We start from the raw sequence: 15,295 nt of genomic DNA on the forward strand, positions 1-15,295 counted from the left end.
ACATACATATATATATACATATATATATATATATACTATAATAACTATAATATATATATATAATATATAATCTATATCATATATATAATCATATACATATATATACATATACATATATATACATATACATATACACATTACATACACATATACATATATACACATACTACATATACATATATACACATACAACATACATATACACAATACATACACATATACACACACATATCATATAACACACTATACATCATATACACATATACACTATACATATATACACATATACACATACATATATACACATATACACATATACATATACATATATACACATATACACTATACATATATACACAAACACATACATATATAAAACACACATACATAACATATACACACACACACATATATATATACAATACACATATACATACACACATACTATATATATATACATATACATATATATACATATATACATATACACTATATACACTATAATATACACATATACATACATACATATATACTATACATATATAATACATATATACATACATATACATATATACATACATATATATACATATATATATATATATATACACACACACACACACACACACACACACACACACACACACACACAGAGTAGAGTATCAATTATTACACAGATAGTGAGTATAGGACCTTTTTTCCTATCAGACTCAACAATTTGGGCTGCAAAGGGATGACATACTGTGTAGCAGCATGAAAACAGTGAGCGTATGCTGGCCTCCCACATGCTACCACTTGTACAGTTGAAAATGCAGAGACGTCTTTCTTCTTTCTTCCCCCTGCAGTCTACATATTAATTGTAACTTTTCCTGTAGTAAATCACTGTCAAGCTCTAGAACAAAGACTTAAAGTGTGATCATATAGAATCTTAGATCTCTTAAATTTTTTAATTTTGGATTAGAAGACCTTAGTTTGATGTACCCCTGAAAACATTTTCTTATGCTGGCCAAACAGCATTTAGATCAATGAACTGAGATGACAAACAAATGAGAGACGACACCAAAAAGTGTGTTAATGTTCAGCCTCCCTTGCATTTGTCTTGCGTCCAAAGTTTCTCCGTTTCAAACCAAGAGGACATCACAGATGACAAATTGACAACAGCTGCAACTGTAAGACAAGAATTCAGAAACCGCCGCTTTTATTAGAAACGACTGAAGTGAATGATGCGAAGTGAATAATGATCTTCTGTGGATGGCTCCCGCCTCAATATTTCACAGTAAGTGATGATCTCCTAAACATAAAGGGTGTCGTTGAATCCATATTTCATTGGAGAACAATGCAGTGTTACTGACATACACAAGCAGGAAATGTGCTTACAAAGCATCAAAAGAACTGTCGCACAGTATGGATGGCTGCAGAATAATATAGGGCACTGCTGGATGGATGTAACAAGCTTCACAGCTACACGCATCATTTGATCACATAATACAAAAGGTAGTGTGTGCGTCTGTGTGTACGACATGCATCATTTGATCAGGTAATACAAAGCTTTGGTGCTTGTGTTTGTGCACAAGTTTGCCTGGCATGCATCATTTGCCTATATACTACAAAGCTGCAATATGCTGTGAGTGTATGTGTGTGCGTGCATGCAATATGCATCAACTAGGGAAGAAAAAGTCTGAGTGCATGCTTGTATCTGTTTGTCTACAAAATGTGTGACATGCATCATTTACTTAGATAATACAAAGCCTGCGTGTATGTAGGCTACAAGCAGTTGTATATCTAACAAGAGGGCTTTTTGAATAAGAGAGCGATGAGTCCTGTCAGTTCTAAAGCATGCGTGCACACACACACGCACAAACAGAGACGCACACATGCTGACTTTCTGCTAAATTAAGCACAGGACGACCCTACAGACAAGACATCAGACAGCAGAGGCATTTTCTGACACACACAACTTTTGACACAAGCCCATAAACAAGCTAAGTGAGTGACTAGAAATAAATATGCACAGGGCGCGCACACACACACACACAAATACAGACATCCTGGTGGAGACACGTCCCAGTGAAGTGCCACATAAATTGGGGCATGCATTATTAACTGTCTGGGGTTTTTAGAGCTTGCACTGGGACAGCTGTAGGTCCAAACAGCCTGACATTAGAGAGCAACACAGGGAAACTCTATGCATGACAACAACCGAGCAATCAATAATTCAATGACTCAGTCAATCAATCAACACTTTGGCAGTTTTACTCATGGCAAATGGATTTTATCCTTTATTTAACAATTCTGGATGGTTGGGACAACAACCCCCCCCAAAAAATCTAACTATAGAGAGTTGTATTGGAGGGTAATTACACTGGAATTATAGAAAGGGAGGAAAACTGAACAAACAAAAAAAAACACAAGCTAGTTTTGGTAAAATCCAGCAGTAGTATGATATCGGTGCACTTGAGATTTCTGCTGCTATCCAACTATTTGAATTTTGTCCACATGTGAATTATGAACCCTATGAATCAATAATGGAGGTGGAATCATACTCGTTATTTAGACTGGCATGGCAGGAAATCAGCTAGATACCACTGCAAGTCAGCCACACATGCCTAGAGACCAATTGGTAACCCCCTGGGAACTACAGATCGCTTGGGAAAATGTGTATCAAAGAGGGTGCTGCACCAAAAACCTCTTTGCTTTGGTTGCTAGCAGATTGCTAGTCACCTATAGCTTATCCGGGCATTAGATTGATATCTGGAACACTCCCCATCTAGTCGCTGAGCAGCAGTGAAAGTGGGAAAAAGTGTGACGCAAAGTAAAAGCTGTGCTTTATTCCTTTAACAAACGGGTTTAAAAGGAGCAACTTTTACAGTTTCACTACCGCTAGGCAAGCAGTTAGAGTGTGTTTGGAGACAAGCTGGTATCTTTCATGGAAACTACAGGTGACAATGGCTGCTTGCCGGTTACCAAAGAAATTACAAGGATGTGCAGGACTGTATACCTCTTTGCAACCAATGTCACTCAGCAACAGCCAGCAACTACTTGGCAACTGGTGGGGGATTTTTCTATTGCAGCCTGTGGTTGCCAGAGGGTTTCTGACCATTCTCTAGACCTGTGTGACGGTGGCCTATTGGAGAATATAGGGAACCTTGTATGCTAGAAGCAAACAACTACATCTTACTTGTAAAATGTGTGCGTGGTGACACAATGCGTGTCAATAATAAATGAATCCCAGCAGTAAGAATTCGCCTGGCATCTCTGCCAAATATTCTATGAATTATTGTGAAAAACTCTAAACACAAAGCACTTCTTGAACAATGAAACATAAGGTTAACATTTTAAAACAACACAAATGACATTCATTTTCTGAAAATATGTTCATGTCTCACTTTCAAAAATAAATACTGTGAAAAGAAGTTGTACACACTTTAATCAAAGTATAACACAGATCATCACTCAGTTTCACGAAATGAAATAAACCAAGCTTAATCACGGTCCAATTTAAAAGGATGCAGAGTGACAGATCAGACTCGTACTGATGGTAAAGCCCTGAATGTATGATCAACTGAATATCTGTGTAACAGCTGCACCAGTAGCCATCAGTAAGAACTAAACAAAACACACTTTTACCTTTTTCCTAAGCAAGAAATGGCTCTACTGTCACTGTCACAAGTAATCAGCACTTAAAAAATATTCTAAATGAAATCCTAAATCTGGTGAATTATTTGTACCAAAAAGACTGGTATAAAAGGTGTTCGGTGAAGCTGTTTGACCATGCCGATAGACTGCCAAGAGAAGGTATTGACATTACAATAAAAAAGACCGCACACAACAGTCATTGTTTAGTACACTCTCTGTACAATATAAGCCAAGATGACTGCTGCCAGCGCGAGCCCGATCCCAATCTTCTTCAGCATTTCTCTGTCCAGACTATTAGATCCAATGGAGAAGGTGCACGAAGAAGGCGTGGGAGCAGAAACATGGACGCCATTGACCTTTTGTTCCTGTGGGAGGAAAACAAGCAGATTAAAAAGAATCCCAACACAAATCAGAGAGTTAAGAGAGTTTTTTCTGCACTATTTATAACGATTGGTAGTTTAAATGATTTAATTTTAGCATCATCTGTGATATGTGAAAACCCATCTCCTATGCAGACACACAGAGAGCTTGATACTGAGGCAGTTCATATCGTGTATATGTATATAATTATGGTGGAATCATCTTTAAAATAAATCAGCTGGCCACAGTCACAAATCAAAGAAGGCTTGACAGCACAGTGAAAAAGATAAAGAAGAGCATTTAAGGACCAAACCCCAGCTGTCTTTAAGTCTATTCCACAGCACACACAAGCTATTTCTTTAAATATGACACTTCAGCCCACTAAATAATTTTTTAACTGCAGTTCCTGGACAGATGTGAGGCAAGCCCCAAAAGAAATATCAAAAAATAAAAATAAATAAATCCATTCATAGATCATACATGTTGATTACTGTGTACATTTTGAAATATATCTATGGATGCTGGTATGCTGGCATGATGATAATGACAGGGATTTATCACTTCCTCTGCTTGCTCACTGCTGTCTCTTCCTTACACCTTCTGTCTCTCTCCATCTGTTTCCTCTCTAGAACTCAGTTTCATGTGGAAAGGAAAACAATAATAAAGTGAATTTAAAATGCAGTGCTTGTTTTAATACTTTGCGGATGAAAGCATTCATAAAAACTGGCCATTTGCTTATGCAAATGAGTGCATTTCAATTATGATGCTATTATCTCTGTGTAAGCAGTTAATGCAGTTTTGTAGTGATCCAATTACTGCCGAGTGCCGTCTATTGAATGGAGCTGATGTTGAGAAGGTGCACTGTTATGTAGTTAGAGAAGCCTGGATTGACATGAGGAAAGACGACTGATGTGATGGTGTTATAGCAGCACAGCTGAAGCAAGACTGTGGTAAAAAGACAGTGACTGCATTTGTATTACAGTGAAATGATACTGCTCTGCTACAGCTATCAATTCAGCCTACAATATTAATATCCTAAAATAAAGAACAAAGCAACCTCCTAAAATCAATAAGAGGAAGCAAATGGCTACAGATAGTCTGGTTCTGTTATTTAAGTCTGGAGTGTTCTTCATCAGTGGCACATACAGTGCTGTATAATGAGACAACTGGCAATATGTTAGTAAGTTTGATGTTGATAAAAATGGTGATATACAATATGGTCAGACCTCAACACCCTAAATCTCTGGTCAACACAACTACTGCTACACTCAACCTCTGCGAAAACACTGATGATTGCAAGATGACAGCAGAGGTGACCCGGTGGGAGGAAACTTGTCTCCAAACAATCTCAGTCCAATTTGTACCAACTGCAATGAATCTGAGACAGATTGCCAACACGTTGCCATTAGTCTGAGTCAGCCTGCACGGATGAGCCCAACTCGTCACCACATTTCTGCAGCAGTGGACTCGACTTAGCTGGTTGCCAACTGGTTGTATTCCAATTACATTGCTATACAAAAGTAAGGTTGCCAAACAGTTATGTCATTTTGCAGTTAAACTGCTGTCCTGGAGCAACTAAGTCACTATTTGTGGGAAAATTAAGACTGAATACAAGTACTTAATGTCTGTATATAGATGGCAAAAATTTGCAAGTTTCACCAGTTTAATTAACTATATTATCACAGACAGAATGCAAAGAAATGCCAGCCTGACCACCTTTGAGAGGTCAGACCTGGTCCCTGTTGTTGAAGAAACCATTTCAAAGGTAGCAACAGTGCAAGTTCATTGCACACGACTGCAAAAGTTTTGGTCGTGTCGCAGTCTCCAACTACTGTCTGATTGTAGCATTTCATATTTTGGGAATGTTCATAAAAGGCGTTCATCCGTTAGACTGATTTCTAATATTTAAATATGTAATATATGTTCAGTGTGCAGTCCTTCATTTACATTTGTTATCTCATTATTTTAGTCAGGTTACCCACTCCTGATTCAAAGCATTTTTTAAAAGTTAGATTTAGCAATTTCCATGTTTGGCATGAAACATTTCAACAATGTACATGATCATGTGACGTTCAAAAATGCAGTTTGTGGCGAGAAAAACATCAAAAACTCGTTTCAGGCCTTGATAGCTGTAATAATTCAGTTAGCAACACTGACTATTAATCACTAGGCCAATTTCTCCCTGGCCTCCACCCACCGTCATTGATCACCATTCTGTTTGATTACACATTTATATGATTTTATCGTAATGTATGAGAAGGAGACCTTAGGTGTGATTTGAAGCTAGGCTAATTAACTGATTGATTTATAAATAAATAATCCTTCACGGTGTGGTACTTTTAATTTCAGCCTTAAACAAATTGCAAGAAGAGGAAGACGGGGAGACAATCGATCCAAATGTCCTTGTTCATGTACGTTGCTTTAAAATACGCCATCATCTTCATATTCCACGTCTGTTTAACACGAAATATGTGGTGTTTCCAATTTTCTGTACCTTTCAAGCTTTTGTTTTTAGGCCAACAAAGAAAAATTCCAAAATGAAAAGAGACTACAGAAACTCAGACTTTACATACAAACATACTAAGATATTTTTACTCAAGGACTGAAAGCAAAACAATGGCAAACTTTGTTGACTACAAACACCTACCTGCATGTACACTATACATTCATATGAAACTGAGCATCGTTGCACGCCTACACGTCTTGCACGCACATGGCTGCGTGAGTGAGCAGCTGCACAGTGTCTTGTCCTCTGCCTCTCTATCCTCCGCATTACTCTCGCTCCCCTCTGCTTGCTGGAGGTTGTGAATGCTACCTTGCCACCCACTCTTTTCCTGAACACACTGTCATGAATGGGTTCCTCTGTTACGGGCACACAATGGTGAATGGATACTATAACCGACAACGCCTAGGTGACACATCTCTAAGTCACTTACAGTGACTTCAAACAATGAGTCGAGAGAGAATCTGTAACAGTCGTCTAGCTAACGCATCAACATTTGCTTAATGTTAGGATCACAGCGTGACTCGCTAATGGCAAAGTGATACGCTGTTTTGTTTTTAAAGATGCTTGAAAACAATAAAGGTGCAAGACACACTTGCCACTGAGCCACTTGCCTCATGACTGTGAGAATTGCATCATGATGGATGAACCTCATTCAGATTTGGATCGTCCATCCTCTCTCATCCAGAACATCATATTTATAAAGTTCTTTTCTATGAAGATAAATGCTAAGTATTGTTAGTATGGTAATATAGTATTATTAGGGATAGTAGTGATAGTTTTGCGGTGCATACCACACCGGGCAGAGAGGCAGCTGATAAGCGTGTGTGCCCAAAAAACCCTTATCAATAAAGACCCGTCACCTTGCAACGGCGGGTGCGTGGGTCATCCTTCTGTCATGGATAGGTTTTAAAAGAAAAGACATGGCAGATGAGGAAAAAGTTACAAGACAAAGTAAATATTTAATTACCACTGTGACAAAAGAAGAAGTTTATAAAGCATAAAGGACTAATGCAAGAGAAATAAATATGCTGTGGGCAAAGTCCACCACCTTCTCCTCTATGCTTCTATTTATCTGTCTCTCTGCAGGTGTCTTTTAACAATGGGGTGCCAGAAGAGACACTGAACACTACAGTCGAAAATCTATTACTAGTAAGAGGGATAAGTGAAAATCCAAGTGCCAGTAGGTGCGTGTCAGCACAGTAGGAAGCAGCGGAGCAGAAGAGCAGAAAGGAGAGAAGGAAAAACTGAGAAGAAATGAGAAGCACAAGAACGGGAGCCCCCACCCCAAAAAAAGAGATGTGGCTTTCAGTGATAGTTTACCACCTGCTAGCTGGCATGCTGAGTTTGTGCATTTCTGTGAGAAAGACAGCTGGCATTTGTGAGTGAGTGTGTGTGTACATGTGGAGACCTGTGGTAGATAATGTCTGTCTCTCTGCTCACAGCAGTAAAACACAGCAAAATAATCCCCCTGAAAATCATCTAACACTACACCAGGAGTACAGACTGCCTAGCACAGCTAGATACTTTTCCCTCAAGGTCTAAGGCTTCTCAAATGTCTGTTTCTTGGAGAAAAAGAAAGAGAGAGCGAGCGGGGAAAAAAAAGAAAACGAAAACTCTTGCTCCAGTTCCACATATGCACCTTTTTTAAAACAAAATCTGCCTGCGCGTCTGCTGCAGCCTTTGCCAATACACTGACATATTCGCACAAAAACACACACTGTGAAATGCACAACACATCACGAGAGCCAGGAAGCACAGTGCACAATGGTCACATTTCTCACATGATCCTCACCAGCTGTCAGTGTCACTCTAGACACACACAGACCATGGAAGTTGGTGCGTGCGCGTATAAACAGATACTGTAACAGGCTCCTTAGTCACGGCTGATTCAACAAAGCCATAATGACAATCACAGTGTGCTGTAGCTGTATTTACAACAGAAAATAGGGACAGTTGGGGAAAAAGGAGGAATGGCAAATTTTTCTTTTTCTCACCAAAAGGTCATTAATCTAAAACCAAAGATGGAAAGAGTGATTTACCCAAATGTATGAAAGTCTCAGGGCAGCAAAGCTAGAGCACTAACAGCTATGCTCCTGAGGGCTGGCAGTGTAGTGTGACCCTCCTGCCTTTGCCAAGCTCCCAACCCCAGGGGAAACCGTAGTTCTTACTAAAAAATGTCTGCAAATCACCACTACTGATAAGGATGCTATTTCTTGACAAGCTTTCTGTAACTAAACTATCACTAGTCAACTTTTCGCATTTACTTCTATTCAAACTTGGTTAAAGTTAGCCATTCACTTTTGACATTTTTCCATCAATTTTGGAGGTTATTATTACTGATATCTATACTCTCTAGTCAAAATGTCATCATTTATATCAATAAATCAACTTTCCACAGTGGCTAACTGCACTTCAGGCCTTTAAGTGAGTACCACACTTAAAGTAGCCTTTGCCTCCAAAGGACTCTTGATGGACGATACATCAATCAGTCCATCAATTTATAAACTGCTTAGTAACTCAGTGTTTTGTTAATTTATGCTAATCTACCCAATTACTTTTGAGTGAACCTCTTAAGAAAGGCCTGAACACCACAATCCCTCAGTGTAAAAACTGCGTCACTGTCAAAAAAATGTTTGGGCCAAACTGTATTTGGCTTTTGTGCAGAATCACTTTTATCCCACTATGGCTCAGAAAACCACAGCCAATCAATGGAAACGAATCAGTTCTATTCTAAAAGCAGTCTATAAAACAGTGTTTTCAAGAGTTTGCTGTGATGTGATTTTTATGTGTGTGTGTGTTTTTTTAATTGTGTTGTTGTTTCCACTGTTGTAGAGTAAGATGTCAGAAGGACTTGTGTCCAAGCAAACAATTTGTATTGGAATGCAATTTGTAACATAATTACCACACTGATAGACATTAACTTTAATCAAAATGATCTCAAGAGATTTGGTACGGACACTCAAGTCCTAACCAGCTTCTATCACTGCAGTGCTAATGATAACTTGTCATTAAAACACCATGACACACACATCTTGGTCTTCATACAGTCATTGCTTGTATAGAGTGTATACAACACTTGTCTATAAAGCTGTTCACAAAGAGACAAACACATATGGTTTGCACAGTTTACAGTTACTGTAACTAAATACAGAAGAGCACTACATGTGCTACACTATAGTGTTGGGTGTGCAAACACATGACTGATCAAACACATGGCAGGCAGTCACACACAGACAAACGGGGGGAAAAGGCACATGTTTACAGGTACTGGGAAAAGTACACAGACATAACAGCAAAATAGCATTTGCAGATACACACATAAATTTTAAATGAGCAAATGGTGGGATAAAAGGTCCGTGTTAAAGTGAAAAGACTAGCACTAAAAAGAGAACGCACAAGAGAAATATGCCAGTTTCCATGAAAAGGGTGAAAACAACATGCCAAAAGAAAAGACAAGAGCACGAGTGGTGTTTTGGGAATGTTTTCTTGTTGGGGGGAGAAAAAGACAGAATAAAAGATGGGCTGGGATAATGCTTTAGCCACCTTGCTGTTCAATGCTTTATAGCTTTTGACGATGCTGGACTTGTTAGTGGTGTTGGAAAACGAGCTGACATGTCAGAAAGCGTAGCTGTATTGCTCAATTTTTGTGTCTCCCTGGAAACGCCTCTGTTATCATTGGTGCTACATTAAGTTGTCAGTTTGATAAAGATGTTTCTTTAATTTCCCTGTTTTATTTATTTGACTGTGCTGTCTTAGCACTGACGTCTCTCAGTCTTTGTACTAATTTGCATTCCTTGTGTCCACTACATATATCCACTTGCATTATTTTATGCTTTTAGTATATTCGGTTTTAAATTTCCAAAAAAAGAAAACGGTTAAAGTAGTTAATAGCTCTCACGTAAATGAACTTGTTGGGTCGCTGTGTAAAATACAAATAAAAAAATGGACAAATCTCATAAATCAACAACTTTTTGACACATATTACTGCCATCAAATCATTGCCTTCTGCCCCCCATCCCCACTTCTGCCTTGTGCTCTGTCATCCTGGAAGAAACGCTTTCTATCTGAACAGAAATATTGCATCATAGGATAAAAGGTGATCAGTAATCCTTTTCTATGCAGCGTCTGTAACACCGAAATGACACGCCACGCTCAAGAGGAGGACACACTTATAAATAAAACACAAGACATGGATGAGACACTTAAAAATGTAGTGATGTTTGTTTACAATGCCCACGCTTGGTTATGGCTATGAAAGCATGCAAAAACAAAGACTGCTCTAAACTGAACAGGTTTTTTTGCATTTACTTTTTCTACCCGTGGTTCAAACATTAAAAGCTGTTTGAACTCTTTGACATTATGAGGCAGAATGAGGATTTGCAATGCAATCTGACATGTTAGGCTGGAACACAGAAAACACACCTGACTGATATTTTGATGGCGTAACATTTGGCTCTAAAGTGGAGCCGCTGTAATGCAACTTGACACGCTAAACGAAATGCTTAAAAATAACGATCCCTGCTGTTTTCAAGGCAAAACAAATGATCTGCTATTAGAGCAAACAAAGTGGAGCAAAGGCCAAGCAAAACCCTTTGACATTTTAAATATAAGGTTTAAAAATAGACCAATTTCAGAGGATTAACCGCTCCCTGACCAAAAATTACATCCCGATCTTTGATTTTGGCTTCTTTCTTGACAAAGCAGATGACAACACGTGAGGATAACGCAACATCAAAGCAAGAACTCACAACAATTGCACGTCAGTCCGGAGGAATAAATAAAGGAAAATGAACTCCTACAGAGAAATACTGACTTTTGTGCGAGCTCCGTGTCTGTGTGCATCACCACTGCTTCTTTTACACACACGCAATCATCACATAAACAAAACAGAAGCACCTCATACAGCCCGCGGCCAGTCAGAGTCTGCCAGGCACACTGGGGGATGACAGCATAAGCAAGTATGTGCTTAGAAATGTGTACGTATAATAATCAACATGTGTGTATAAGCTTTCTTTTACCATTGACTACTGCTATATGCAAGTGTGTCTGAGTTTACGTACTATAAACACTATGATGCAAAGCAAAGGCAATCCCACCCACACGCTCTGTACTAAAACCCCTTTTTTTCTAGTTGCATTTAGAAGATGTATTTCAAAAACTACAAACTGACCAGATGCCTTCTCTTACTGGGAATTTACATCGAACGTAAAGAAGAAGAGAGAGAAAAAGCTGGCAAATTTCAACTCCATTTCTGTTATCCTGCCAATTTGTGGTTATGGAGGAACATTGTTCACTACCTAGATTCTTCCCTCTTTCCCTCCTCCAGATCTCTCCCTTTTACATTCTGCCTTCCATACAAGCTGTCAATTTACTCTCTTGAGGGAGCAGAGCAGTTTTCTTCTCCCTCTCTATTCTCTTGGTCTTCTTGAGGAAATATGCTGTGAAAAGAGCTGATTATTATATGGCACTCCAAGCTCCTTCTCTGAGTCTTGATCTCTCCATCTCACTCACTCTCTCGCCATCATTCCTGCTTTATTTTCCAGTCTCTCTCTCTCTCTCTCTCTCTCTCTCTCTCTCTCTCTCTCTCATTCAACCCCTTAATTTCGTCTGCAGATGAGGACTGGTGAAGAAACTTTTTCCTTCACCATGATGTGCTTTCTTTGCTATTGTGTCTCACCAAAAGACTCATTACTGTCCTTCCCCTCATGTTGAAAGTGCTATTTCTGTGAATGAAGGACTAACAGGTGTAGAGAGAGTAACAGAGCGAGAGAGAGAGAGAGACCGGGAAAGAGAAGGAAGATGTGATCCATCTCAATAAAAGAAAAAGTATGGTGTCATTAATGCTTTTTATTACATGGTGGAAAAAAAGCACACTTAGCAGTTTATAGATCTTAAGGTGGCCGACATGAGGTTCAACAATACACACAAAAAGATCTATACATAAGGTGATGCTCTTCCTCTCTCTGTAGAAAATCAAAAGTGTTTCTTGTCTAGTGTTTAAAGCAAGAAAACACAATTTACTACACTTTGGGATTAGTTACACAATAAAACCAAAACGTCCAACAGAGGTTTTGTGTTTTCTGTGGATTTTGCCTCATCTGGTCCATAAAAGCATTGTCACGGACACACATTCTTTGCAGAAAAATTTGGGGATGCTTTTGGATCACTATTAATTTATCTACATTACACATCCATCCGTAACTGTAATACATTGTTGATATATTCACACATCTCTGCACCTATTAAACCAACTCATTCACCAGTTTTGGGCAACTAAGCCACATTCATCCAAATAGATCTGTCGCTTTTTCCCAGCTATCCACGCAGGCTTTCATATCCTATTCTTCTATAAATGCATCCATCTATCCATCTGGCCATGATGCTTTGTCCTCACACACATCACTACATGCTGGCTTTTGTGCATTCATTACTCTCCATTTCTGACATGAAAGACATCTCACTTTGGACATTACAGACCTCAGTCCTTTCCCCTGCCAATCCCAACCACCCACTTATCTGCCACTTTCTTTTTCTTGGTTTCTTTGCCTTACATTGCTCCTCTGTATCCTAGATGAAACAACAAAGCTCAGATTCTTTCCTTCTATCAGCCATCCAGCTATCATGCACGTCATCACACACAGTCTCTTATCCTGCTCTTTTTTTCCTTTTGCCATAAGCCTGCAATTATAGACCCTGCCACAAGACACAGGAGTGAATATGCGCCTTACCGCAATCACTCGTTCGTCTCATACTCCACCTTTTTCTGCAGTGGACTCAGCTGCAGACACTCACTGTTGCACCTCTCTCTCGACCTCATTTGTACACATTGAAAACAATATAAACCAAAAAAAAATCCAAATTTTAATTAATCACTCCATAACTAACTCCACCTGCTGCCACTGTGCTTCTACCTCAGCCCTTTTCCCCATTACTGTTTCTTACAGAATGGCTCTTGAAACCACTTCTGATGAGGCTTCAGTGAACAGTAGGTCAACTGTATCAAGTGAAGGGTCAGATGCATCTCTCGGGTCATGTGTCAGGTATTTAGTGGATTTATAAAGAATATAGCTTTCAGATACTGTTCACCTGCTATATTTATATATGTTTTTTCTTAACTTTGGAATTTTTAATAGACTCAACAAAATGGGAAAACATTTTGTATACTCGTACAATAAGCCTGTCTTTTCCAGATACTATTGTTTTGCCCAGAGACTAGGTAGATTACTACGCTCCGCTTAAGTGCAACTCAGTACCATTAAGAGCTGACAATGCAGGTCATCAGGATTGCAGATCGTCAGCATCACTGGAGATTTTACTTAATATAACTCAGTGCTTAATTGCAAATACACCATGGAAAGCAGAGAAGCATAACCGGAACTTTTCAAGTTCAGACACAATATTTAATTAAGACAAACACTAATGTTTGCCTCTGTTTGTCTTTTAGCTTGATTTCTTAGTTGCCTTCCTTCAGTTCATTTGATACTTCTCCAAATAAATTCTCTACATTTTGTTGTCATTTGCTAAGTCCTTGACTTGCTCAAGTACCAGCAAGTCAAGACAGTCAAACTCAAAAACCTTCACAGCAGCAGTTTTGTTTGCAAAGGGATATAAAAAATAATAATTAAAAAAAAAAAAAAATCAATGTTTCCTATTCAGCTACTGCAATTCCAAAAGATTCTCTCTCTTCTTCCTTCTGTCAATCTCAACCTCTTAACATAAATTCTCTTCTACTTCTCGGTGACCTTATCTCCCTTCTCACCTTAAAAAATTCCAGAATTTCACCTTGGGTAAGGGAATAGCTGGAAATATATGTATTTGCCCATTAAGCATGAAAAACAGTGTGCAGGTAGAGTGCTGGGTTGTTGCTGGATCTGAATAGGCATTCAATATGTGAATATTTCCAAAAGTTAGCACAATCGACCCACAATTAGTCTGTGTTGCACTATTTACACCATTTATATATGTGCAGCCCTGTTTGTTTTTAACCATTACTTAGTGATAACGATCAAGTATGGACATCTAACAGTGCCCGTCTCGTTAAAATGAGTCTAAGTTCTAAGTTAGGGATGCTGGAGTGTAACTGCCTCCTCTACAGAGGTTTTCGAGAAAACAAGTTACCAGTAGACGTTTGGGTAAACTGGCTCTATACAGGCCCATCGTTTCATTTTTGAAGGGATTACTGGTGTGTTGTTTTTTTGTTTTTTCATTTTCTTTTAGTGCTGCCTGAGGTGATTTTGGTTCATCTATCTTGAAGTGTGATCTGATGTGTGTGTGTATGAATTTATGGGCAATCCACATGTTTCTTTAGTGTCCAACAAAATAAGGCCTGGATTATTGTGTAAGATTTTCTTTTGGAAGACTGCAAGCGTTTGAGAATAAAGCTGGGTGAGGGGCGAATGCATGTGTGCTGGATGACCTGCGGGATTCATAAAGCTAGTAGTTTTACAAGGCCTAGTCTCCTCTTCTGAACTTTTTACTGCTGAGTGACGTGCCACTTGGCTTCCTGTGAAATCCTTCTTTTCCCTTTCTTTTTATCTCAGTTTCTGCTCTCCATTTCTCTTTCTGCTTGCTTTCCTCTTCATCCATGCCCCCTCCCACCATGTCTCTGTCTGTTCCTTTCTTCCCCTCCCTCTACGTCTGGCAGTAAAGGCTGATGGAGTGTGAAATTAGAAAGTGTATCATATTCTGCTCTGTGGCTCCATGTCCTGAGCTATAAGCTATAGCTAGTCAGAGTGAAAAATAACATGCAGTGAAACAGATACATTAACATGGTTTTGTGTGTGTGTACGTGTG

At 38.9% G+C, this 15,295-nt stretch overlaps 1 protein-coding gene across 3 annotated transcripts in view; it reads right to left on the reverse strand.

The window, feature by feature from the left end:
• Positions 1-642: 642 nt before the first annotated feature.
• cdkal1 (CDK5 regulatory subunit associated protein 1-like 1) overlaps positions 643-15,295 on the reverse strand; it is a 255,373-nt gene continuing 240,720 nt past the window's right edge. Inside the window, exon 13 of one of the 3 annotated variants that reach the window (XM_042224589.1) lies at positions 643-4,001. In XM_042224589.1, coding sequence (XP_042080523.1) covers positions 3,840-4,001 — 162 coding nt within the window. In that variant the 3' untranslated portion in view covers positions 643-3,839. The remainder of the gene's footprint in view (positions 4,002-15,295) is intronic. The other 2 variants (XM_042224590.1, XM_005934984.3) reach the window with 2 other exon arrangements.

Source organism: Haplochromis burtoni, unplaced genomic scaffold, assembly GCF_018398535.1.
Source record: "Haplochromis burtoni strain Fernald_Lab_line unplaced genomic scaffold, NCSU_Asbu1 Contig_142, whole genome shotgun sequence".
NCBI classification, from domain to species: Eukaryota; Metazoa; Chordata; class Actinopteri; order Cichliformes; family Cichlidae; genus Haplochromis; species Haplochromis burtoni.